General features: G+C 47.4%; 2 protein-coding genes across 5 annotated transcripts in view; one reads left to right on the forward strand and one right to left on the reverse strand.

Annotated features, from left to right (window-relative positions):
- Positions 1–1,759: 1,759 nt before the first annotated feature.
- LOC307075871 (phosphatidate phosphatase LPIN1-like) lies at positions 1,760–20,446 on the forward strand. Of its 4 annotated transcripts, XM_079736591.1 has the most exons (23): positions 1,760–1,894; positions 3,516–3,716; positions 4,406–4,501; positions 6,984–7,080; positions 7,524–7,716; positions 8,580–8,657; positions 8,982–9,074; positions 9,425–9,530; positions 9,841–10,072; positions 10,307–10,498; positions 10,969–11,062; positions 11,991–12,184; positions 12,273–12,366; positions 12,582–12,651; positions 14,484–14,576; positions 14,865–14,905; positions 15,099–15,228; positions 15,581–15,729; positions 15,949–16,035; positions 16,616–16,768; positions 17,450–17,564; positions 17,776–17,879; positions 18,064–20,446. In XM_079736591.1, the coding sequence occupies exons 2-23, from the start codon at positions 3,525–3,527 to the stop codon at positions 18,245–18,247; spliced, it is 2,787 nt and encodes a 928-aa protein (XP_079592717.1). In that variant the 5' UTR covers positions 1,760–1,894; positions 3,516–3,524; the 3' UTR covers positions 18,248–20,446. The 4 variants fall into 4 exon arrangements, 1 of the variants encoding a protein (XP_079592717.1); XR_013811872.1 differs by lacking the exon at positions 18,064–20,446 and having other exon boundaries at positions 16,616–17,564; positions 17,776–17,803; XR_013811873.1 differs by lacking the exon at positions 18,064–20,446 and having other exon boundaries at positions 11,997–12,184; positions 16,616–17,564; positions 17,776–17,803.
- A 41-nt stretch (positions 20,447–20,487) lies between these two features.
- The window catches only part of LOC307076136 (uncharacterized protein), a 30,496-nt gene continuing 25,526 nt past the window's right edge, over positions 20,488–25,457 (reverse strand). Inside the window, exons 23-26 of the mRNA XM_079737020.1 lie at positions 24,862–25,137; positions 23,320–23,484; positions 22,651–22,939; positions 20,488–22,439 (exon numbers count right to left, since the gene is read on the reverse strand). Coding sequence (XP_079593146.1) covers positions 22,387–22,439; positions 22,651–22,939; positions 23,320–23,484; positions 24,862–25,137 — 783 coding nt within the window. The 3' untranslated portion in view covers positions 20,488–22,386. The remainder of the gene's footprint in view (positions 22,440–22,650; positions 22,940–23,319; positions 23,485–24,861; positions 25,138–25,457) is intronic.

A 25,457-nucleotide genomic window follows, 5' to 3' on the forward strand; every position in this document is an offset into this window, starting at 1 on the left:
ATATTATAAACCGAAAATAACTGTTGTATCCGTGCAGCGAGAAGGCTATGGATCGAACTGCTGCACCCGTGCTTGGGGTAATAAACGGTCACGTGCTTAATCATCCGGGTGGCCCCTGGCCGGACATGACTTCCGATTGGCTGAGGAAGCCCATCCCCTGACGACCCTGCGTCTCCGAGGTGACGGTTTGAGGACATTCCTGAGCCCAGAGTCCACAGATCACGAGTCGATCTCTGCTTCTGTCGCCGCAGGCCGTGTCCTCCCTCCCTCTCCTCTCTCTGTTTCCCCGGGTCGTCTCTAGCAATCGCCGGACCTGCTGCAGGCAATATTCGGCAACCGAGGCAGCAGAAGTTATCGGCACGCGCGCGCGCGCGCACACAAACACGCCCGCAAACAAACACTCACACATACACACCTACACACAGAAACACACGCACACGCATGCAAACAGACACGCACGCAGACATACACAACCACACACGAACGCATACACACTCAAACGCACACACACACACACACACACACACACACACACACACACACAAACACACCAGTACAATGGCCGACCCAGATGAACAAACAACACACAATGTACACTGACAGCACGTGGTAAGGCAAATGTCCACAACACCAACATGAAACCATGAACGGCCACATGCCCAAGAGATTGGTTTCATATGGAAAAGTTAACTATGTATATTGTAGTCCTACACTGGATCTAATACTTTGCAAAAAACGTTTACAGTTTTGTTCCCGCTCTCTTCTTGTCTCCCTCCCACAGTTCTCTCTCCCTCCCCTCTCTCCCTCCTCCTCCGCCCTCCCCCTTTCCCAGGATGAATGGGTCGGTTCTCAGAATAGTTCTCACGTGTTTCCTTGTCCCCCCTTTAACCCCTGTTCAGAGAAGAGAACGTGTCCGTGTGTGTATGAGAGTGTTTGTATGAGAATGTGTGTGTGTGTGTGTATATGAGAGTGTATGTGTGTGTGTGTATCTGAGTGTGTGCGCACACACACACACACACAGCCACACACACACACACACACACAAGCACACACGTCGTGGTGGTTCCTAGAAGAGCCACATTCCAATGGTCCTCAAATCACTAATGCTTCCCACATTCCTCTAGCCTCATGCTGCTGCTCAGACCTGTGTGCAGTCTGGATGGAAGCTCCATAGTTTTGGGTTTTCTAGGTTTTTGTGTTGCATTTGGATATCCGCCATCGCTTGTTTGATTTGAGTTCAATGATGTAATAGGCATAGTAAACATGGCTATAAAACAACATGTACACTACCTTACAGACATAAGTCACATAAAAGTGTACCACCATACAAAGGCAAATATTCAATAAAACATAATTAGGATACACGCATACACGACTCAATTACAGTGACTTGAGTTGAGAAATTTGTTACTTTACAACCCAGCCTCTCGCTCTTTGTGACTAGACCTGTATGTATTTTTTTTTTTCTCTCTCTCTCTCTCTCTCTCTCTCTCTCTCTCTCTCTCTCTCTCTCTCTCTCTCACTCTCTCTGGCATCGGGTGTTGAAGCGTATTTGTAACATTAAACCCACTGGCCATGCGCAGTCTGATCCTCACCGACGGCAGAACGCGTTATTTACCCCAACTCTGACGTCACCAGCACGCAGCCAACGGGGATGGGCCATTTTCCGGCGGGCGGGGATGGGAGGAATATTTGTGCAGCGCTTTAAATAATGTACAGCCTTGAGTAAGCAGGCAATATCAAATGTCAGCATTGTGCCGCCGCGGTGCAACACAATATTTCCCAGGGACTTAATGAAAAGCCCTTGAAGGAGAGAAGATATCCGTCATTTGGACAATATTTGGATGGCAGCAGGCAGACCATCTCGGAGCTCACAGCGGCATCAATAGATAATGTATGTAGTCATGTTTTTGTCATTTTTTACACAGAGCAGGCACTGTCTTTGACTGATGATCTGTTTAAGGGGTGCACTGTTAATACGATTCACAACCCTACATTATAGTTGGTAGTCCGGCTGCGTAACGCCACGGCTGTTGTGTTGTTGTGCGCCTTTTGGATGTCGTGGCGCAGAGGCTCTCCAAGGACATGCAGTGTTGATCGGCAACACTACGGGATGTAGCTGCTCGGTGTGAGGCTTCCCCCAACGTGCCTCGTATTGACTATGCCATACTCGTTTTGATCGTGCAATGCATTCCTGATGCTTGACATCGACCCTTCAATGTCACTTGAAAGGTACACGCACTGCAGGTTAGACTGGATCCGTGACAGGTGAATTAAATCGATCGCGTCTGTTTTTGTTTTTCATGTAAGGTTCACGCTTCATTTTGCCCACGAGTCATCACTGTCCTCACTTCGAAACAACGCGTGTGTTCGTGTGTGTGTGTGTGTGTGTGTGTGCGTGTGTGTTCCTGCGTGTTTGTATGCGTGTGCCAACTGCTTTCATGTTGTTCTTAGTCACATGGTGTTTTGTCCTAGTAGTAGTACACATATAGACTTCAGAAGCCACATGCGTTCAAACACAGTCCCACATAACCAGAAGCCTTCTATTAGATGTAGTAGCTACTTGGCTGCTGTATTTGTAAGCCTTTATTTTTAACAGCCAAGAAGTTAACACCGCCGAGAGGGGCTCCATGTCTTGTGATTGGCAATGACAACATGGAAGTGTGAGTCCATTGGCTCTTCAAACAAGGATCTCCATTGATGTCCTACAAGGGGCGGGGCATTCACGTTCCGCATGGAGGGCCTCTGCACGTGGGAATCTTGTCTGTCTCCATGTCTGTCTGTCTGGGTGTCTCTCTGTCTGAGCGGTTCCACAACAAGACACGGTCTTGTAGGAGCGGCGATAAATCATTATGCAATCTTGCGTCCCTTTCTCCACACCTTAACGGCTTCCTCCCGCATTGTCACAGAGCTTGCGAGACACGTGTCCCGGCCTGTTCTTGTTGAAACAGCGGCACTGAACTAGACTAAACTACACCGAACATTAGTTGATGACTGTTAATAACGTCAATCTGCCAGCGACATGACAGCAGCCCGCGGCGAGCCTTGATGATTTCTAAAGAGTTGTCTTTCTAAGTTTGCCAGCCCTCTGAGTCATGGCATCTTGGGACCCTGAGAAAGGGACTTTAAGGAATATTTATTTCGGAACTCTTTTATCTCACAAGCGCCTATGTGGCCACACCTTAACAATTGCCTCTCTTTTCACACACTTCCATGTCTCGGCCTTCCCACACTGATCACACACCTGTCTTTTCTTTATTTTATAGCAAACATCCACACACCCTTTGTGCCATCCCTCTCTCGAACTCTGGCAAATAAAAAACATAATTAGGATACACGGATACACGACTCAATTACAGTGACTTGAGTACTTGATTATTTGTAACTTTACAACCCAGCCTCTCTCGCTCTTTGTGACACTAGAACTGTATGTCTCTCTCTCTCTCTCTCTCTCTCTCTCTCTCTCTCTCTCTCTCTCTCTCTCTCTAACAGTGTGTCTCTCTCTCTCTCTCCAGTCCCAGACCATGAACTATGTGGGTCAGCTGGCGGGCCAGGTGTTCTTCCAGGTCAAGGAGCTGTACCGGGGGCTGAACCCGGCCACGCTGTCCGGGTGCATCGACGTCATCGTGGTGCAGCGGCCCGACGGCTCGCTGCACTGCTCGCCCTTCCATGTCCGCTTCGGCAAGATGGGGGTGCTGCGATCCCGGGAGAAAGTGGTGAGAGGACAGCGCTGTTATATAGACATTTATATATAAAGCATATATAGACAGGTTAGTAAGGAGCAGGTAGGGGTTAGACAGTACAGAGACAGGTCGTTAAGGAGCAGGGAGGGGTTAGACAGTACAGAGACAGGTCGTTAAGGAGCAGGTAGGGGTTAGACAGTACAGAGACAGGTCGTTAAGGAGCAGGTAGGGGTTAGACAGTACAGAGACAGGTCATTAAGGTAGGGGTTAGACAGTACAGAGACAGGTCATTAAGGAGCAGGTAGGGGTTAGACAGAACAGAGACAGGTCGTTAAGGAGCAGGGAGGGGTTAGACAGTACAGAGACAGGTCATTAAGGAGCAGGGAGGGGTTAGACAGTACAGAGACAGGTCATTAAGGTAGGGGTTAGACAGTACAGAGACGGGTCATTGAGGAGCAGTTAGGGGGCATCATGCTCTAGGATGCCTCCAGGTAGTAGGACACTGTGGACAATATTCTCACCTCAAACCACCACCACACTACACTATTGGGGCTCCACGTTAGATTAGATTAGATTAGATAACATTTCATCAGATCAATTGTTTTGTGCGGGATCCAACTCCCACACGTATAAAATCGATGCTTATTTAGACAACAGGGTTTTTGCAGAGCTCTCCAACGTACGAGAGAGTTATTGAGCCTCAGTGTGTGTTTGTGCGTCAGGTGGACATCGAGATCAACGGGGAGGCGGTGAGTCTGCAGATGAAGCTGGGAGAAAATGGAGAGGCCTTCTTCGTCACGGAGACGGAGAACATGCTGGTGGGACACACACGCACACACCAAACACACACACACACACACACACGCACACAAGCACACACACACACACACACACATACACACACATGCACACAGCAAACCCACACACACACACCAAACACACACACACACGCACAAAGCAAACCCACACACACACACACACACCAAACACACACACACACGCACACAGCAAACCCACACACACACACACACACACACACACACACACGCACACAGCAAACCCACACACACACACGCACACACCAAACACACACACACACACACGCACGCACACAGCAAACCCACACACACACACACACACACACACACAGCAAACCCACACACCAAACACACACACACACACACACATACCAAACACACAACACGCACACACACACACACACACACACATAAAGGCACACACACAAATGCATACACGGAAGCACGCACATGCAATATAGGGGTGATTACGACTCATTGGAAAGAATCTTTCAGGAGAGAATCATCAACATTTATTCAAATGTCGGTGTCATTTATGTGTGTGGGATGGGGGTTTGGGCAGAGGGTTGGATGAGTGAGGGATGAAGGAGAGGAGGATGATGGAAGGATGAAGGATAAGGTAAAGGTCAACATTGGGACTATGCTGCCCAGACAGGATCCCCCACCACCACAGAGCTGTTTTAATCCAACACAATAATCTGATGGATTAAATTGGTCTAATTCCGTCCCCGTTTGGATCTGTAGTCCGCTGCGCGAAAGCCCGCCCTCTCTCCCCCGTCTCCCCCCCCCCGTCTTCCCCCGTCTTCCCCCTCTCCTCTTCCCTCCCCTCATATCTTCCCCCTCAACTCCCCTCTGGTACAGACTAGTTGGCTCATGTCCTAATAATAACAAACGATCTCTCTCTCTCTCTCTCTCTCTCTCTCTCTCCCTCTCGCTCTCTCTCTCTCTCTCTCTCTCTCTCTCTCTCATAATTCATCCCCTTTATTTTGTGACCAGTTCTTCTTCAGATGGTTGCCTCAGGATACATAGTAAAGTAATGAATTATTGTATAATAACAAGATCAGATAGGATGAGAGTAGAAGGGGTTTAGAGAAGACCAGATTTGATTATTAATATGATTCAGTTAGAGGAGAACAGAGCTTCAAACATGAGGGCTCAACAGTTGAATGTTTAGGCAAGGTCTAATATGAAGTAGGAAAGGTCAAATATGATCTTATTTGGTCAGATGTCAGATGTTTGTGTGTCTGTGTGTGTGGTTGCCTGTAATGCCCCTTCCTGTTGAATTTGACGACCCAGCTCAAACACAACATATAAGGTTTCCCTGGATCTCTGTCTCTGTGGGAACCTACCCGGAGCCGACAGGACCCATGATTCATTATCTCAGTCCATTAGAGCCTCAGTCTCTCTTCCATTACAGCACACCGTGAGAGAGAGAGCCAGACGGACAGACAGACAGACAGACAGACAGAAGGACAAACGGCCAGAGAGAGACAGATAGACAGACAGACAGACAGACAGAAGGATAAACATACAGAGAGAGAGACAGACAGAAGGATAAACAGCCAGAGAGAGACAGACAGGCAGACAGACAGACAGACAGGCAGACAACATAGTTCAGAGAGCAAAGGAGCAGCTATTTACAGAGGGACAGTCCCGGTGTCTAGTGTTTCTGCTGCTGGCCCACGTTGAGAGAACATGACCCTGTCAACATGAAGCCACCAGGGTTCCATGAAGGCGGAGTTCAGATAAGCAGAATGAGATAAGATAATCGGGAAGGGGGGTTGGCCTTCCGGTGAACACTGATGCACGGTTACCTAAGAGCAGGTCAAAGAAAATGATGTGTCTGTGTTGTTTCTCTCTTCAAACCTTCTGCCTTAATTTGTTTGTCATTTTGAGACTAGATCAAGAAATATTTCTTTATATCGTCTTGGGTCCCTTTGTCAACAGTTTTATAGGAAATCTTTGAGACAGCTGGTGCAGGCTATGTAATAAAATGATGTACAAATGGGGAGAAAGGGTGGAAGAATCTAGAATCTGACCTACACAGACAATCTTAACCACGTATGGAAATTCTAGAAGCAAAACACAGCATAAGTCCTGTTATAGACTGCAGAAGCATCTCAAATATTTGACCCTCTTCCACATGTCTCCGTCCATCTGTCAAACTCTCTAAGGCTGAGATTACAGTAAGAAGACTTCTTTGAACACAACCCTCAAACCAGTTTCATTCAGATTCTAACCATGGTTTTGAAGCTGGTTCGAAGCCGCTTTCAAAGCTGCAATAGGTTAGCTTCAACGTTTGTAAATCTTGGCATGTGGCACACTCCGGCGCCCGGTATGTTTATTTTATTTTTTCTGAGGGTATTGTTTGACAAGTGTTGTATGGACAAAATCCCTTAAATAGGAAGACAAATGTAAACTCAACCACAAAGAGCGATGCTATCTTGACGCGATCTAACAAGGTCACTTCCTGTGTCGGCAGGAAGTGGTTCCGTCCCACCTGGCCACGTCGCCCATCACCTCGACGGGGGAGCTGCTCATGGAGGCTCAGTTGGGCAAGAGTGCGCCTCGTCACCGAGGTACGTGATCATACACCTGTGTGTCTCTGTGTGGGTGTGTGCATGCTTTTAGACACCTGTGTTGCCCGTGTCTGTGTAAGTGTGTGTTGATCATGTAAACGCGTCACGCGTGCTGGTCTTAAGTTACTGTGCAAGTAAGGGTGTGTGGGTTTGTGGTGTCATGTATGTGTGAGTGTTTGTTTGTGCATGTGTGTCTGCGTGTGTGTGTGTTTGTGTATGTGTGTGTGTTTGTGTGTGCATGCGTGCTTGTGTGCGTGTGTGTTTGTGTACATGTGTGTATGTTTTGTGTGTGCATGTGTGTGTGTCCATGCATGCCTGCGTGCATGTGTGTGTGTGTGTGTGTGTGTGTGTGTATGAGTCTACGTGTGTGCGTGCGTGTTTGTGTGTGTTTTTGTATGTATGCATAAAGTCCTGGTCTGAAGCTCCACCCCCCTTCCCTGCAGAGCCGGGCCCCTCCCTGGGGCCCCAGACCCTGGGCCCCTTGCTGGGAGACATCACGGGGGCCAAGAAGAGGAGGAAGAGGAGGAGGAAGATTAGGGGAGAGGGGGTCGGGGGGAGAAGGGAGGAGAGTGATGAAGATGACGACATGTTTACCATCGACATGAGCTCCGACGAGGGGGAGACGGACGACAACAGGTGTGTGTTCGTTAGGGCTGGGTCTCGTGGCCCATTTCCTAAATCGATTCGATTTCGATTCATAAGGTTCTGAATCGATTAATCACGATTGGATTCGATTCAATCTGCTCTTAAATAATGAAAATGGCTCAACTGTGTTAAAAAATACAAATGTACTTCATTTTTTCTCCTCACCTTAAACAACAGGTTTTAAGTGCAAACTTGTAACTTGGACGGTTTAAACTTAGGCTGTAAACAAAACTGTCTAAACTGACAAAATCGATTAAATCGATTTTTTAACCCAGCCCTAGTGGTTGTGTGTGTGTGTGTGTGTGTGTGTGTGTGTGTGTGTGTGTGTGTGTGTGTGTGTGTGTTGTTTTTGTTTGTGTGTATGTGTGTTATGTGGTCAACAAGTTTCCTCAGTGGTCAGTAGTCACATGAGCTGTTAGAATCAGTTGATTTCCTGCCAGAGCTCTGCTGACACAAACGAGGGAACACTGTGTGTGTTTGCCTGTGTGTGCGCGTGTGCGCGCAGGCTTGTGTGTTGGTCTCAGTGGGCGAGTGATTCATTACACAACACTGAAACGATAGGAGATGAGAGTTGTCCTCTACATGCAGGAACACTTTGTTTACACACATTGAACAGTTCTAGTCTAATAATGTCTTGTAGTGTAGTGTGTTTGTTCAGCCAGTTTGTTTGTGCGTGTTTGTTGTGTGTTTGTGTGTGTGTGTGTGAGGTTGGTCTGTATTTCTCCCATACAGTGTGTCCTTGTCCATGTTGTCATGACAACAAGCTGTGTTCTCTCCAACAAAATGCACCCACTGTTTTTAAAGTAATTCAGGCTAAAATGTGTGTGTTTGTGTGTTGTGTGTTTGTCTTTCAGGGGTGTGTATGGAGACACGGAAAGCAAGTTGAGCAGCACTTATACACACTCGGGTACGGACTGGCCCAAGCTTCAAAGGTACACACACACACACACACACACACACACACACACACACACACACACACACACACACACACACATACACACACATACACTGGAAACAAAACCTAAAATACACACACATACTTTCATAACTACTTTCTTAGTTAGCCATTACAAGATAACAGTTTTACATAACCACCATGCGAGTATCTGTTGTTATGTTATCATGGCCTTTCATAAGTTGTATTTATTACAGTAAGTGGCATGCGTGTGTGTGTTTGTGTGTGTGTGTGTGTGTGTGTGTGTGTGTGTGTGTATGTGTGCGTGTGTGTGTGTGTGTGTGTGTGGTCCTACCAGGCCAGTACCAGAGGAGACGATATGTGTCCCTCCAGACCGCCGTCTGTCCATCTCCTGTCCTCAGCAGATCGTCCGCTTCCCCTCCACCCTCAGGTACACTGTTCATTATTGATTATCAAATCAAACTTTATTTATAGAGCGCCTTTCGTTCAAAATTGTAATATAAGGGTGCTTAACAATACAATGAAAAAAAACATAAAAAATAAATAAAATAAAAGGGAATTAAGAAAAAACTGGATTAAATAGGTATGTTTTAAGGTTTATTTTAAATATATAAGTATTATTAGATTTTCAGGGGATTCTTTGCTGCTTCGTTATAAGTTCTTTGTACAAATGATTGTCTCCATTAAGAGGGAGGGCAGCTGAGGACAGAATGGCTGAGGTGCGCTAACCCTCTCTCTGGTCCTTCGTGATGTTGAAACATGGCTTCCTGTCCCCTGCAGCAGCGACTCCTGCTCCTCCACGCCCAAGAGTGACTCAGAGCTGGCCAATCAGAGCAAAGACCCCCAGATGCTCTGGACCTGGGGGGAACTGCCCCACGCTGCTCAGGTATCTGACGTCCCCAACCCCCCCCCACACACACACACACACACACACACACACACACATATACACACACACACACATTTTATAGCCACTGTGCATGAACCAAAATGACATCACCACAGCCATCACAGTTAATACATTGATTTGATTACTCCCTCTCTCTCTCTCTCTCTCTCTCTCTCTCTCTCCCTCTCTCTCTCTCTCTCTCTCTCTCTCTCTCTCTCTACCTCTCTCTCTACCTCTCTCTCTCTACCTCTCTCTCCCTCTCTCTCTCTCTCTCTCTCTCTCTCTCTCTCTCTCTACCTCTCCCCAGCCTTCCTTTTTGTCAGACCACCCCAGGTCGGACCACCAGACCGTGCCAGCGCTCGCCGGCGTCACCAGGTCTCCCCTCCAGGACTCTGGACCCACGTCCCTGAACCTCTACCTCCCCCAGCCAGGGGACCTTCAGCCAGGGGACCTTCAGCCAGGGGACCCCCACAGAGGGGACCCCCAGCCAGGGGAGGAGGGTCTGCCGGAGGCCTGTAGAGGGGCTGGAGGTGACAGAGGTAATCATGACAACGTAATAGTGTAGTCAACCTGATGCATAACGCTAGACGTTTACTCAACCATATCCTATATATACAGTATGGCTATTAGTTAGGGGGTTTGACTGGGTTTCGAACCCAAAATGCCTACAGGGGCCCTCTCTCTCTACCTGTTCCTGAATCACACGGGACAGAAAATAGACCTTCAACTGAACAAATCACTAAACGGTCTCCCGCGCTCCATCCCTGCCCCAGGAGTCTTCGTCCCCTCCTCCCCAGGGCGAGAGGCTCTGTGTGGGGGGAGGCGGGGGTCGGCCCCCTGCTCTATCTCCTCCAGTCCCCGCCTGGAACACCTGGAACACCTGGAACACCTGGAGCACCTGGAGCACCAGGGGGGCAGCGCAGGCAGCCCAATCAGGAGAACTGACTCACCGTCCAAGAGGAAAGGTGAGAGTTGTCCTTGTCATTAAACATAACATTGGCTTGAAAATAGTTTGTATTGAATATTTGCTAATTAGACATTTACAGACATTTATTAGAAGTTGACAGGATAGTATTGATAACTTTTTGGGGGGAATTTCTAAATATGACTGAGTTTTGTGACTCTACGGACTGAAAAGAGCGAGGGAGGGAATGACATGTAGCAGAGGAACACGGTTCAGAATGGACCCTGGGTCTCTACTCTCAGACCCTAAACCTATTGCCTACATAATAAGTGAGCCACCGCTGAAATCGGTACTACTTAAGTTTATCGTAAACCTTCAATCAATACTGCAACATTATCAGTCAATTGAATCACAGTTTGGTCCGCCGCTCTTCCTGTTTGTACTTAAAGTCACAGAGGCATGATTACACTTCACTTATTGCTAAATTACAATCCTTATTAACATGTATCCAACCTCTTCCTATGTGTCCAGAGAAGCGAAGCCAGCACCTGGGTTCTGACGGGATGTACCTTGATGACATCACAGAGCTGGAGCCAGAGGTCGCCGCCCTGTACTTTCCTAAAAGGTAAAGCAACAAACAATCGCGAGCATGCCCACACGCACCCCTGTACACACACACACACACACACACACACGCACACACACACACACACACACACACACACACACACACACACACACACACACATGACATCCACACCCTCTGCCGTGCACACATGTCAACATTTGCATACATATGCATCTCCCATGACATATGTACGTACTGCATGTCTCACATACCTACATGGTATCACAACACATCTCTCACATCTCCGGTCATATTACCATAACCAGAGTCGCAGGCTGGTTATGCCGTCGGGGCAGAATTAGTCGCAACGGAACGAGGTGTCACAAGACCTCGGGTCCCCGCAGGGAAATCAGTCGTCAATCTCCGACCGTCTCGGTCAGCATGTTCTGTTTGTATGTTGTGAGAGTTCTGTGTGTGTTGTCATGTTCAATCGAGGGCAGCCGCCCGTGGTTGTTATGGCAACACGGTCTGTCCCGGCACAGTCAGAACCTTCAGCGCTGGGGAGGAATGTGAAAAGTATGAGTATAATATGCAGTGTGTAGCTAAAATTAATACAGTAAATACTCCCTGTGAATTGTCTGCTGTAAATATTTTGTGTAGCATGTTGAGTAAATAGTCACATGTCCCCATATGACTACACACACACACACACAAACACACACACACACACACACACACACACACACACACACACACACACACACACACGCACACGCACACACATAAATCACTGGGCAGAGCTAGATTAAGTCTCCAAAAGGTACCATGATCGATCCCGAGAACTAATGAAATGCTTCCAAAATGCTTTGTCTTCTAACTCTGTGTGTTTTTGTGTGTGTGCATGTGCCTGTGCATGTGTGTGTGCAATTGTGTGTGTTTCTGTGTGTGTGTGTGTGTGTGTCTGTGCGTGCGTGCTCCCTCCCAGCGACAGCTTGTGTGGTTCCGCCTCCAGGAGCTCAGAGATGATGCGCCCGCGGAGCACCGACCAATCACCTCAGTCCCTGGGAGGCAGTGAGATGGACAGCGGCATCGACAGCCTATCAGAACACACCGGGGACCTGCCCCACGTCGCCATCTCCCTGTGTGGAGGGCTCACTACCAACAGAGAGATCACCAATGGTAACATACCATCACCTTCACTATTAATATACTTTTGTTTTTATAAAATACCAGAATAAAACAATGTTTTTACTTAAAACCCCCATAGATCAATTCCTAGAGAAGGCCATTTCTTACCAGCAGTTCTCCCTCAACCCCTCCCTCATCGATGACCCCAACCTGGTTGTCAAGCTAGGAACAAAGTACGTACCTCTCCATCTTACTTGGTCCTGAAGGGAAGGAAAATAGGAAATGACAGAAAATAAATTTTACAGTGAAAGGGAGGGGGGCATTTTTTTTTTATTAACCTGGAAATTCATTTGAAACTGTTCAAAACCGACTACTTACCCGTTTAAATTAAGTCAATTTGAGCGCGTCTGAAACATGTGAAAACAGCGCTCTCTGGCGTTTATTTTAGGTACTACAACTGGAACACGGCAGCTCCTCTGATGCTGGCCATGCAGGTGTACCAGAAACCCCTCCCGCAGGTGAGCGCACGCAATTACACATCACTACAGTCGTTGGTTATATTGATTGTTTGATTATTAAAGGTATTTAACGAGTGAAGCTTGTATAGCTGTGTGATTTAACCTCACAGTGTCAATTAAACACAACAGATCCCAGACACATCGATCATGGGGTTGATTGATTATTGTTGCAGATTAGATTAGGTGTGTGAAACTAATTAACTAACACTCAAATAACACCCCCCTCCCTCTCCTACCTCCCTTTTTCACATCTTTTTTATCTTTTCAATTCTGTTCGCTTATCTATCCGTCCACCTCTGTCTGTTATTTTTTGTGTGTGTGTGTGTGTGTGTGTGTGTGTGTGTGTGCGTGCGTGCGTGCGTGCGTGTGTGTGTGTGTGTGGTATATGAAGTGCTGGTGTCTGAGCTATGTGTTATCTGCGTTCGGTCTGTTTTCCTACTGCTTCCCCGCTCTGTTCGCCTCCAGCCCCGCTCAACCTGTGTGCACTGTGCACTACGAGGAAGTATGTACTGTACAGTATACTATACTGTACTGCACAGTACATACTGTATGTACTGTGTAGTACGATGAAGTATGTACTGTACAGCAGTGGTTCTCAACTGATCTGGCCTTGGGACCCACATTTTTCATGGTCATTATGTCGCGACCCATTTTTATTAAAACCTAGCAAATTTATTTCTCTAAAACAATCACACATACACAATTGTAATCACAAATATAATCTTCAAGTTGGCTTAGTAAACGGATTGTTTTTACTCAACAAGTGTTCAGTGAAGCTTTTCAGATAGTTGGGGATGTGCTTTTTTCCTGTCTCCTGTGCTTTGTTTCAAAGTCTGGGGTGATGGTTGACAGAGCTACTCTCAGATCATGTTCGGCGTCCAACCTGTTCCTCTGCTTGGACTTGAGCTGGACCAAAGTTGAGAAGCCACTTTCGCAGAGATAGGTAGTGCTGAACTTAGTAATTAAAGTGATATATAGGCCGACACATAGGAATCATAAGTCAAAACGGGCTACATTTGGCTGAATTATAAAAGGTATAAGTGGTCATTTGAAGAGCCGTTTGGGAGCCGAAAGAGCCGGCTCTTGTTGGTGAGCTGATCCAAATTATCCGGCTCACTAAAAATAACCTAAAATCTCATCTCTAATCAGATGGCCTAATCACTGGTAATATTTTTAGCTATTTTATTTTTTCTCCTACACTCCGCGACCCATTCAAAATGAGTCCGCGACCCACTTTTGGGTCGCGACCCACCAGTTGAGAAACGCTGCTGTACAGTATACTATACTGTACTGCACAGTACATACTGTATGTACTGTGCAGTAGGATGAAGTATATACTGTACAGTATACTATACTGTACGCACTTGACATAATGTTCAGTGTGATGAAGAGTGTACTGTGCAGTACGATGAAGTATGTACTGTACAGTATATACTGTACAATCTGTACTGTATGTATTCCCCAGGCCATATATAATATACTATATGTATTGTATGTATTCAGTCTGTATATACTGTATGTACTGTATATACTCCCACTCTGAATATACTGTCTGTATTCAGTATATACTGTACTATATGTACTGTATGTACTCCCAGTCCGTATGTTCTGTATCGTTCATGTTCTATGTGCTGTTCCTTGGCAGTCCCTCCACCTATACGTTTCTCCATTTCCACCTCTATGTTCCCCCCCCCACGGAGCTGTTCCTCTCCCCCTGCCCTCTTGCATGGTTGGGGACGTCCCACTCGCTCTGTCTCACCTGATTTGGGTTGTTTTGATTATTTTGTTCCTTCGCCACGTTATGATTTACGACTGGGAGAGGTTCTCCGCAGGCGTCGGTGGAGAACCTGATGAAGGACAGGATGCCCAAGAAAGGAGGCCGCTGGTGGTTCTCCTGGAGGGGCCGCAACTCCGAGTCCAACCCAGTAGGTCCAGGTTCAGAACCCAGCCCGCAGAGCTTTATGTATAGTACCAGCACATTAACTATGGAGATGATCATACCTGTAATAATCGTTAGTAATAATAGTTAGTAATAATGGTTGAGCTTGCAGCACTCACCTAATGATAGAATGTATGTCATTTTGTTATATTTATTTGAACATGTCTATAATACTAGTTCTAATAGTATGTAGATAATCATGTCTACAACATAAAAACATGTATATGGTAGTGAACCATGTAATAACAGGTTTTGTTTGACCTTTGACCTTCAGGAATCAGAGCCTGGGGCAGCCGTCCCAGAAGGCATGGACAGGTGACTGCTTCACAACCGCCTTCAAATTGCTTTCTGTTTGCTTCCCGACTGCTTTCCAACTGGTTCATTTATGTTTTTATTTGTGTTTTATATCTCTGTTTTCTTCAATGTTGCTCAAACCCCTCGCTCTCCCACTTACGCACCAATCAGAGCGTCCTATTTAACCTTGGGTCCTCTGTGATTGGGTTTTCAGAATGAAGGAGGAGTCTTCCTCCAGTGATGATGATCACTCTCCAGCCAATCCCAGCCTGGGATCCGGTCAGCCCAGCGCCTCGAACAACGTGTGCTACAAGAAGACGCTGAGGCTCACCTCAGAGCAGCTGGTACACAGACAGACATCCACAGCGCCGCTGTAGTCTGGGTGGACCCGTCATGTTTAGGGGTCTTTTCACTTCTGTATTTGTCTTGTATTTCCTAAGCTGTTGTTTCCTCTGTTATTTTACACGTTCGTGTTTTATTTTATGTTACACATTATTCATTGACTCAGATTCTAGTACTTTCTTTCACTTATGGTCCACTCCCTACAGTTTAGTGTTTACATGTGCAGTTTGTGACGCCCGTTTTAAAAGGTGCTATTATACTTATGTGTGTGTGCGTGTGTGTGTGTGTGTGTGTGTGTGTGTGTGTGTGTGTGTGTGTGTGTGTGCGTGTGTGTGTGTGTGTGTGTGTGCGCAGGCCAGCCTGCAGCTGAAGGAGGGGCCAAACGACGTGGTGTTCAGCGTCACCACCCAGTACCAGGGCACCTGCCGTTGCCATGGCACAATCTACCTGTGGCGGTGGAACGACAAGATAGTCATCTCTGACATAGACGGAACCATCACCAGGTGAGGAGACCAGAGACTGTGAGTGTGTGTGTGTGTTTGTGGGTGTGTGTGTGTGTGTGTGTGTGCGTAAGTGTCAGGTGTGTGTGTGTGTTTGTGTGTTTACGTGGAAGGGCAGTTGTAAATTCCTTTGGAGGTTTGCATTATCACTGTGTGTGTGTGTTTTCGTGTGTGCGTGTGTGTGTGTGTGTGTGTGTGTATGTGTGTGTGTGTGGGTTGAAGGTCCGACACCCTGGGTCACATTCTGCCCACCCTGGGGAAGGACTGGACTCACCAGGACATCGCCCGGCTCTACCACAACGTCAGCCTGTGAGACCTCGCCCCCCTGAACACAAGGGATGGGCTTCACCTGCATCACACCACCCAGATGGTTCAGTCTGTTTATTACACCACCCAAAGGGTGTAGTTTGTTAATTACACCAACTAGATGGTTCAGTCTGTTAATTACACCACCCAAATGGTGTAGTTTGTTAATTACACCAACCAGATGGTTCAGTCTGTTTATTACACCACCCAAATGGTGTAGTTTGTTAATTACACCAACCAGATGGTTCAGTCTGTTTATTACACCACCCAAATGGTGTAGTTTGTTTATAACACCAATTAAATGGTCAAGTTCATTAATTACACCCACCAAACAATGCATTTAGTTTCTTATGCAGTTAGCCAATACAATACTTGCATGCATACATGCTCCCTGACAGTTTCAATATTTTATGACAACGTTTTCCGATTGGATATATCCGATTCCAGTGAAGCTAGTGAGAGCCGAGGATAGCAGGAAGTGCTTACTATCACCGTGAGGACAAACCACTTCTCCCGCCCCCCTGACCGCTCCTCACTCTCTCTCTCTCTCTCTCCCTGCTCTGTGCCTTCCTCTCTCGTCCAGGAACGGCTACAAGTTCATGTACTGCTCGGCGCGGGCGATCGGCATGGCGGACATGACGCGGGGCTACCTGCACTGGGTGAACGAGAGGGGCACCGTGCTGCCGGTCGGCCCCGTGCTGCTCAGCCCCAGCAGTCTCTTCTCAGCCCTGCACAGGTCCTACGCACGCACGCACGCACGCACGCACGCACGTACAAACGCACACACGCACGCACGCACGCACGCACGCACACACGCACGCACGCACGCACGCACGCACGCACGTACAAACGCACGCACGCACGCACACACGCACGCACGCACTTACGCGCACGTATGGACTACACGCACGCGCGTACACGCTCACACACGCACGCGCACGTATGGACTACACACATGCACGCTCACACACGCACATGTACGCTCACACACGCACACATACGCTCACACACGCACGTGTACGCTAACACACACACAAACACACACATGTACGCTCCCACACCCACGTGTACGCTCACACAAGCACACACACACACACACGCAGAAGTATGCCCACAAACGCACATGTACGCACACACACGCATGTGTACGCTCACACACGCACACACACACACACACACACACACGCACATGTGGACTACAAACATGCGCGCTCACTCACACGCGCACACTCACACACGCACACGCGCGTATGGTGTACACTCAAGCGCGCAGACGCACATGCAGACACCGCCAACGAGCGCACATGTACACTTATACGCGAGCACGGCGGGTCTAGAAGGTGGTAGCCCCGAGATGTTATGAGGCCCACATAGCTGGACCGCAGCATGTCGCTCACCTGGGTCTGAACGTCATTAGGGAGGTGATTGAGAAGAAGCCGGAGAAGTTTAAGATCGAGTGTCTGTCGGACATCAAGCACCTGTTCCACCCCAGCACGGAGCCATTCTACGCGGCCTTCGGCAACAGAGCTACGGTAAGACACACACACACACACACACACACACACACACACACACACACACACAATTTAGGTCAGTCTTGCTGTTTTTTTATATTCATAAAATAATTTGATGATCATTTATTTTCTGATTGTATTACCTTGAATCGGGGTTAGGGTCTTGTGTGGACACTGTGTTATCCTGGTGTACTGTGTGTTGACCTTGTGCGTTCCGTGTGTTGATTAGGATGTGTACTCGTACAAAGAGGTAGGAGTGCCTCTCAACAGGATCTTCACCGTCAACCCCAAAGGAGAGCTGGTGCAAGAACACGCCAAGACTAACATATCCTCGTGAGTCTCACACGCACACACGCACGCACACACACAGGCCTGCAAACACAGCCACGGACAGATAATACAAATTTAGACATGTTTCATCTAATATATATATTATATCTAATGTGATGTGTGTTTGTGTGTGTCCATGTATGCATGTGTGTGTGTGTGTGTGTGCGTGTGTGTACATTCCATGCAGATACGGGCGTCTGTGCGAGGTGGTGGACCACGTCTTCCCGCTCTTCAGCGAGGGTCAAGGGTCAGAGCCCTCCGGCCCCGACACCTTTAGCCCCTTCACCTACTGGAGGGAGGATCTGCCCGAGCTGGCCAATGAGGGGGAAGACTCGCAAACCCTGGAGACCGGTCCAGGAGACCCCGAATAGACCTTCAAACCGTCTACCAGCAGGGGGTTCAAAGGCCAGCTACTGCTTAGAAACAAGATGGCGGCCAGGTGAACCCGGCCTATAGCACAAAGAGGCACCACACCCGGTTAAAAAAGGATGAATGATTAACGAGGCAGCTCCATGGAACGATGCTCATGTAAGAGGTCCGGCACTAGCCATGGGACATTTACTGTATGCACTGATCAATCCTATGCACTTAGAGCCCACACATGCTACCGGATAGCTTTTGAAATAAGCTACCTGTAGGGTAATCACAGTAGCTACCTCTAGGCTACCTGCAGGCTACTGACAGTAGCTATGTGTAGCCTGATGACTAGCTACCTGTAGGCTAAGGGCAGGGTTACAGCACCAAGGAATTCAGGTGGGTGTTCAACATGATTCATTCAATCTTAAGATTATAATAATTATCCTTATTACAAAACTAAGGAAATCAGTATACGTCTGAAATGGATAGAAATGCATTCATCCAAAGGAACATGTACAAATATACAAAATGTAGGATTTTAGAAGTTAATTATAAAAAGCATCGGTAAACAACTACCAATGTCTTAACATACCTCTGTATAACATAATTATATATATATACTGTATATAAAAAACTGACAATACTAACTGTATCAAGATAATATTTCTACTTAAGGAAGAGGAAGAATGTCATTTTATTCTCTAAACGTTGTCAAATTACAAATGCAGTGTAGTCTGAATGCTGTACTATAATATAGTATAATAAACAGTTAAACATAAGGAAGAGAAAGAGTCAACATACTCAAGATTGACTGACCATTCTACTGTGAAATGTGTTCTGACACATTCTCCACCATTTCTGGGTCTTTATTGAAGCCCAGCAATGCAAACCAAGTTACAGTTTATCACCATTATAGCTCAGATCAACCACTAGGCAGTACAGCAGGCTGTGTCAGTGACCCTGAGAGAGAGAGCCTGTATACTGTTTGGATGTAACACAAGATTTTTTTTAAGGTTCTATTCAGCACTGACATGCATGCAATCTTGTCTTGGTCGATACCGTTCAAACTTTATATCGGTGCGGCTAATATAGATTTATTGTTGTAGACATTTATTTTTGTGTATTTGTCTTCAAATCACTATTTATTTAATAAATCAAGTAGTAGAGATGTCAGTGTTGACTGCAGGACTGTTATATCATGAAAGATTGTAACTTGTGAATTTTACAATTGTAATTAATTTGAGGAAGCGGGAAAACCACTAATGAAATGTGACTAAGGTTGATGCCTGTAATTGTTTCTACCGCGTGTCATTTATATGTAAAACCAGAAGGTGCTTATCAAATGCAATGGCAGCCATGCTCTGAATACATCAATAACCTCAATATTATTAGAGATATATCCACTCAATACGTTACACCTTCGGGCAACTTCCAGTATTCTCACGTGAGGACCAGCAATCGCCACTCACACATATACTACACTGCCAAAGGGGTTTGTTGAGCACTTGTAAACGTTATTTTTGCCTAGAATCAGAAATATCTGACGATGGTCTGTTGCCGTTGAGCATGGCATGCCGTTGACTTCTGTTGAGCGCAATCTGTGTTGTTGCTATTTCCGCCCACCAGAGGGCATCGTCCAGACACAGCGCCTCCTCCGACTGTTTCGTCTCCTGTTATTATGATAATATGCGATTGAAAGATCAGTCTTCAAGATTAATCTGAAATGATTCATAAGATAAGCAGATTGAAGATTAAGAACAAGAGGTCTTATGCTATGATGTTTAACTGTTCATCATCAGGGCATATCTGATCTTATCAGAACTTTGCAAATCAAGTGCACGTGATTAATCAAGGGACATTTAATGTGACTTTGTTCTTTCTGTGAAAGATGGCTTGAATACTTTGAACAATTATGTGTTTTCTCTGTTTAAACAAATGGATATGAATTACTGGAGGCCTTGTCTTGACTTGTGTGGTGTATGTACAGCCTCAAGAAATGCAATCTATTAATGATCATGTAGGAAAATAATCCTTTCCATTGAACAAATCTACTAAATTGAATTGTTTATTAACAAACAATAATTGTACGATTAAAAATTGTTGTATTTTGACCGTGTACCGTCCTTGGCTTCCTGCATTAGATCGGCCAACATGTCTTCTGTAATTGTTTTCTTCTAACACTTTCCTTTTTAAATAAAGGACCCCACTCTATTCCAGTACCTTAGATCCAGAGACCACAACAGAACAACTGCTGTAACTGTACATAATACATCTTTATTTTAAGAGAAACAAGTCTGGAATTTCCCCTGAAGGACGACAATCAATCATAAATAACTCAATATTACAAAATGTGGCAGTACAATCAAATAAAATATCTTCATACATTTGATTTTGTGTCTTTGTACACAAATCATATTTACATGTTTTGCCATTTATTATATAATTTAAAACAAATAAACGGTAGCCTATAGTACAAGCATATCTTTATCTTGTGAAGCCGAGGTATCAAATCGATTCCTTCTCTTATTCGACTCTGGCCGTGTGATTGATAAAAGCATTGAATAGTCACTCCCTCTCTCTCCTGCCCCCTGTGACCCTATGTCACTCGCCCCTCAAAAAACCAACACAAGGACGCCGCTGTCGTCAAGGAGCAGGGAGATGCATCTATAATTTGGTTAAAACCTTATTTTCTAAATCTTTCCCGTCCAGCAGGTCAGTGGTCTGGGACACGGATTGTACTGCCGATCATAACCTTAATATTGTTAAAAAAATAATTACACAAATAATATCATTGATAAAAGGAATTATACCATAGTCATTTTGTTTTGATCTCCCAATGCGATCTCCCAATGCGATCTCCCAATGCGCCATGCTCTCCCATGAGAGCATGGCGAATACGACAGGTGAAGACCCGTGAAGGACTACCATCAGTTAACGGTCAACTACAATGTTTCAGTATCTATTAATCTAGAACTCTGAGTCAACACAGTGCGGATCAGTGTGTCATGAACAGGTCTATCTTGTTATTTTCATACTGATTTAACTAGCTCCCCTCAGGATCAGAGCTCTCTAGTGATGTAAATGAGTTGAAACAAACAATCTTACTTCCAACGTCACAGGAAGAGCGTATCAGTGAGCCCTAGACACCAGTGCAGCTCCAGATCTGAGATGGCTAAATCCTAAACATCCCAAAACAGGGTGAACAGAAACTCGATTGCAAAGAGGAAACATGAATGTCTCGAAGCAGAGAGAAACTGTGAACGGCGCCTCCTGGTGGTTGAGGGTGAAGCTCGCGTGGAAAAAGGCAGATCATGTTTGTTTCGAGGACATCTTCGACGACGCCCTCATACCCGGGGGCAGATGAGGTTATGATCTCAAGGGTTTTGATAAATGACAAGGGCGCTGGTGCACTTTCCTCAAAGAAATGTTTTTCTTCTGTTGGTCAAAAGATGGCTGGGATGAATGGTTCAGTTCTTTGACCACATCACACGCGTGGTGTGGATCAGGATTGTCCTCTGGGCTCAGATGAACCTCTTACACACTGTTCTAGTGTTCCCGACAGAGCAGTCCCGGAACACGACCAGACCCCGTTTGGTGTGGGAGTATCTAATGCGTAAGTGATGTGGACCTTCTGTGTTCTCCATTCACTGTACCTGTAAGGTTAATGGGTCTTGGGTACATCAGTGATGTACAAGGCTGTAGCCTTGGTGCTGGGTTGGACTGGGGGTTAATGACGTAGGGATTAGCCAACGAAGGGGCTAGCCAATCCTAGTTTAGCAGGCCTGTGCGTTTACTGCGTTAGGATTAAGTGGACCTGTGGTACCAATCAGGCACTCTTTGGGACTGTCAGGCCTTTGGGGTTGGCCAGACTGGAGTTGAGCCATACAGGAGGCTAGCCAGACCGGAGGGTAGCACGACTGGAGGCTAGTTAGACTGGAGGCTAACCTGACTTGAGAATAGCCATACTGAAGGCTAAAATGACTGGAGGCTAACCAGACCGAGACTAGCCAGACAGGAGGCTAACAAAACTGGAGGATAGCCAGACTGGAGGCCAGCCAAATTGGAGGCTAGCCAGACTGGAGGTTAGCCGGACTGGGTGTGGTTGTCCTGATGATTAGTTAGCCAGTCACGGACGCCTTGGGATGTGCTCCTCTCAACAGAAGTAAATCTCGCCTTCCAGCTGAGCCTCATTGAGGTTCTGGGACTCTGGGGGCAGAGAGGAGAGCATCAGAATAGTTTAGTTTTCATCCAATCTGATCCAATCTTTATGTATTTGCTACTCTTAAATCATTCATCAGAATCCAAAGTGATAAACAGTGACTTCGGATACATGACATCAACAAGCAGTCGCGGCCACGAATGACTGATCCTCTACAGACGCGTGCCCGGCACGTCCTCGTCCCCCCCGTCTCCTCACCTGTCCCCTGTGGGGCGCCCACTTTCCCCTTCTTCTTCTTCTTCTCCTTGTCCTTGTCCTTGTCCTTGTTCTTGGCGCTTAGCTGCAGGAGCCGGCCGGCGACCTGGCCGTCCCCGGAGGAGAAGGGGTTCAGGTTGCGTCCCTTGGGCTTACTGGGGGCCAGGGGCGGGGGCTGCACCAGGGACTCCCTCCGGGGCCGGGGCTCGGGGACTCCCTGCCCTGAAGAACCAGAGCCGCCCGGAGGCTGGGGCGGGTAGTCCTCCGAGGCGCTGGAGGGGTCGCTCGTCCTCTGGGGGGAGGGCGCAGAGAGGGGGGACTTTGAGGGGCCATTATGACTAGAGCTTCTGGCTTTTCGGTCAAGTTGACTTTGAGAGAAAAAACATCCTTTATTGAGACATGGATGGGTTCTATCCTTTAGAGACTAATTCCTTCATTTCCCCCAGGGATGAAATATAAATGTCTATATATGTTTTCTTACCAATCTATTTATCTGTCTGTCTGTCTGTCTGTCTTCCTGCCTGCCTGCCTGCCTGCCTGCCTGCCTACCTACCTACCCTACCTGTCTTTCTACCCGTTTATCTATCCATCTGCCCACCCATCTATCTACATAACTTCTCTCCTTCTTTCCCGTTATCGTCCACCCATCCCTCTGGGTCCTGGAGGGGGTACCTGGGCCAGCCGGTCGAGGTCCCGCTGCACCCCCTCCCGGTCTCTGTCCAGCTTCCTCTGGGCGTCTCTGAGTCGCTCCAGGTCCCTCTGGTACTGCTCCTTCTTCAGCTGGAACTCCTGGTTCTCCTCCTCCAGATCATGCCGCAGCTGGTTCGCCTCCTCCTCCTGGAGCCACACAACGGTTTGTGAGGAGAGCCCAGCGGCTGATGTATGCCAACGCTACACCATCTCGCATCAACTGCTCCGCTACATTAGCCACCAAAATCCTCACCTTACATTAGGCAACATTAACTACATCCCAAATTAAAACAAATTATAAACTTAGAACTTGTATAGAAGTTAATATAACGGAAATATACAGTATAATGGTATATTTCCACTATATACCCAAAACAAGCTACATGCTAGCTATATGCTAGTGGGTTGGTACCGGAACTCGCTGTAAAACCCTCTAACACTATACGAACCCCAAACACTATGTGTTAGGGTTAGGGTGAGGTTTAACCCTCAACCTAACACGACATTAAAAACCGGAGCCACATGCTACCACCACATTAACAACAGGAGCTACATGCTTACACTAGCTGCATTAACAGCGGGAGCTACATGCTAACCCTAGCTACATGCTACCACCACATTAACAACAGGAGCTACATGCTTACACTAGCTGCATTAACAGCGGGAGCTACATGCTAACCCTAGCTACATGCTACCGCCACATTAACAACAGGAGCTACATGCTTACACTAGCTGCATTAACAGTGGGAGCTCCATGCTAACACCACATTAACAACAGGAGCTACATGCTAACCCTAGCTACATGCTACCACCACATTAACAACAGGAGCTACATGCTTACACTAGCTACATTAACAACAGGAGCTACATGCTAACCCTAGCTACATTTTACCACCACATTAACAACAGGAGCTACATGCTTACACTAGCTACATTAACAACAGGAGCTACATGCTAACCCTAGCTAAATGCTACCACCAAATTAACAACAGGAGCTACATGCTAACCCTAGCTACATGCTACCACCACATTAACAACAGGAGCTACATGCTTACACTAGCTGCATTAACAGCGGGAGCTACATGCTAACCCTAGCTACATGCTACCGCCACATTAACAAGAGGAGCTACATGCTTACACTAGCTGCATTAACAGTGGGAGCTCCATGCTAACACCACATTAACAACAGGAGCTACATGCTAACCCTAGCTACATGCTACCACCACATTAACAACAGGAGCTACACGCTTACACTAGCTACATTAACAACAGGAGCTACATGCTAACCCTAGCTACACGCTACCACCACATTAACAACAGGAGCCACATGTTTACACTAGCTACATTAACAGCGGGAGCTACATGCTAACACCACATTAACAACAGGAGCTACATGCTAACCCTAGCTCCATGCTAACACCACATTAACAACAGGAGCTACATGCTAACCCTAGCTCCATGCTACCACCACATTAACAACAGGAGCTACATGCTAACCCTAGCTACACGCCGGCGGGCGGGTACCTGGACGCGCAGAACGACCTCCCTGTCGGTGAGCTGCTGCTCGCGGACGTCCCACTCCTTCTCCCGCTGCCTCCTCTCCTCCACGTGCGCCGCCTGCTCCTTGTGGAGCGACGCCAGCTCCTGCCGCCTCCTCTCCACGCTGCGCTGCTTCTCCTGCTCGATGAGCGAGCTGGGCCGCGAGGAGGGCCGCGAGGAGGCGAAGGAGAAGGAGGAGGAGCGCTCGCCCAGCGTCTGCCTCTGGTCCTCCAGGAGGCTGTCCTGCTGCACCACCACGGCCTGGGGCGCACAGGGGCACCGGGGGGTTAGACAGGGGCACCGGGGGGTTAGACAGGGGCACCGGGGGGTTAGACAGGGGCACCGGGGGGTTAGACAGGGGCACCGGGGGGTTAGACAGGGGCACCGGGGGGTTAGACAGGGGGACCGGGGGGTTAGACAGGGGCACCGGGGGGTTAGACAGGGGCACCGGGGGGGTTAGACAGGGGGACCGGGGGGTTAGACAGGGGGACCGGGGGTTAGACAGGGGCACCGGGGGGGTTAGACAGGGGCACCGGGGGGTTAGACAGGGGCACCGGGGGGTTAGACAGGGGCACCGGGGG

Source organism: Pollachius pollachius (assembly GCF_949987615.1).
Source record: "Pollachius pollachius genome assembly, chromosome: 5".
Classification (NCBI taxonomy): Eukaryota; Metazoa; Chordata; class Actinopteri; order Gadiformes; family Gadidae; genus Pollachius; species Pollachius pollachius.

Coding starts and splice junctions, on each gene's coding strand:
- LOC307075871 (XM_079736591.1), top strand. CDS start 3,525: ATGAACTATGTGGGTCAGCTGGCGGGCCAGGTGTTCTTCCAGGTCAAG. Junction 8,658..8,981: donor GACTGGCCCAAGCTTCAAAG/GTACACACACAC, acceptor TGGTCCTACCAG/GCCAGTACCAGAGGAGACGA. Junction 10,499..10,968: donor CTCACCGTCCAAGAGGAAAG/GTGAGAGTTGTC, acceptor CTATGTGTCCAG/AGAAGCGAAGCCAGCACCTG.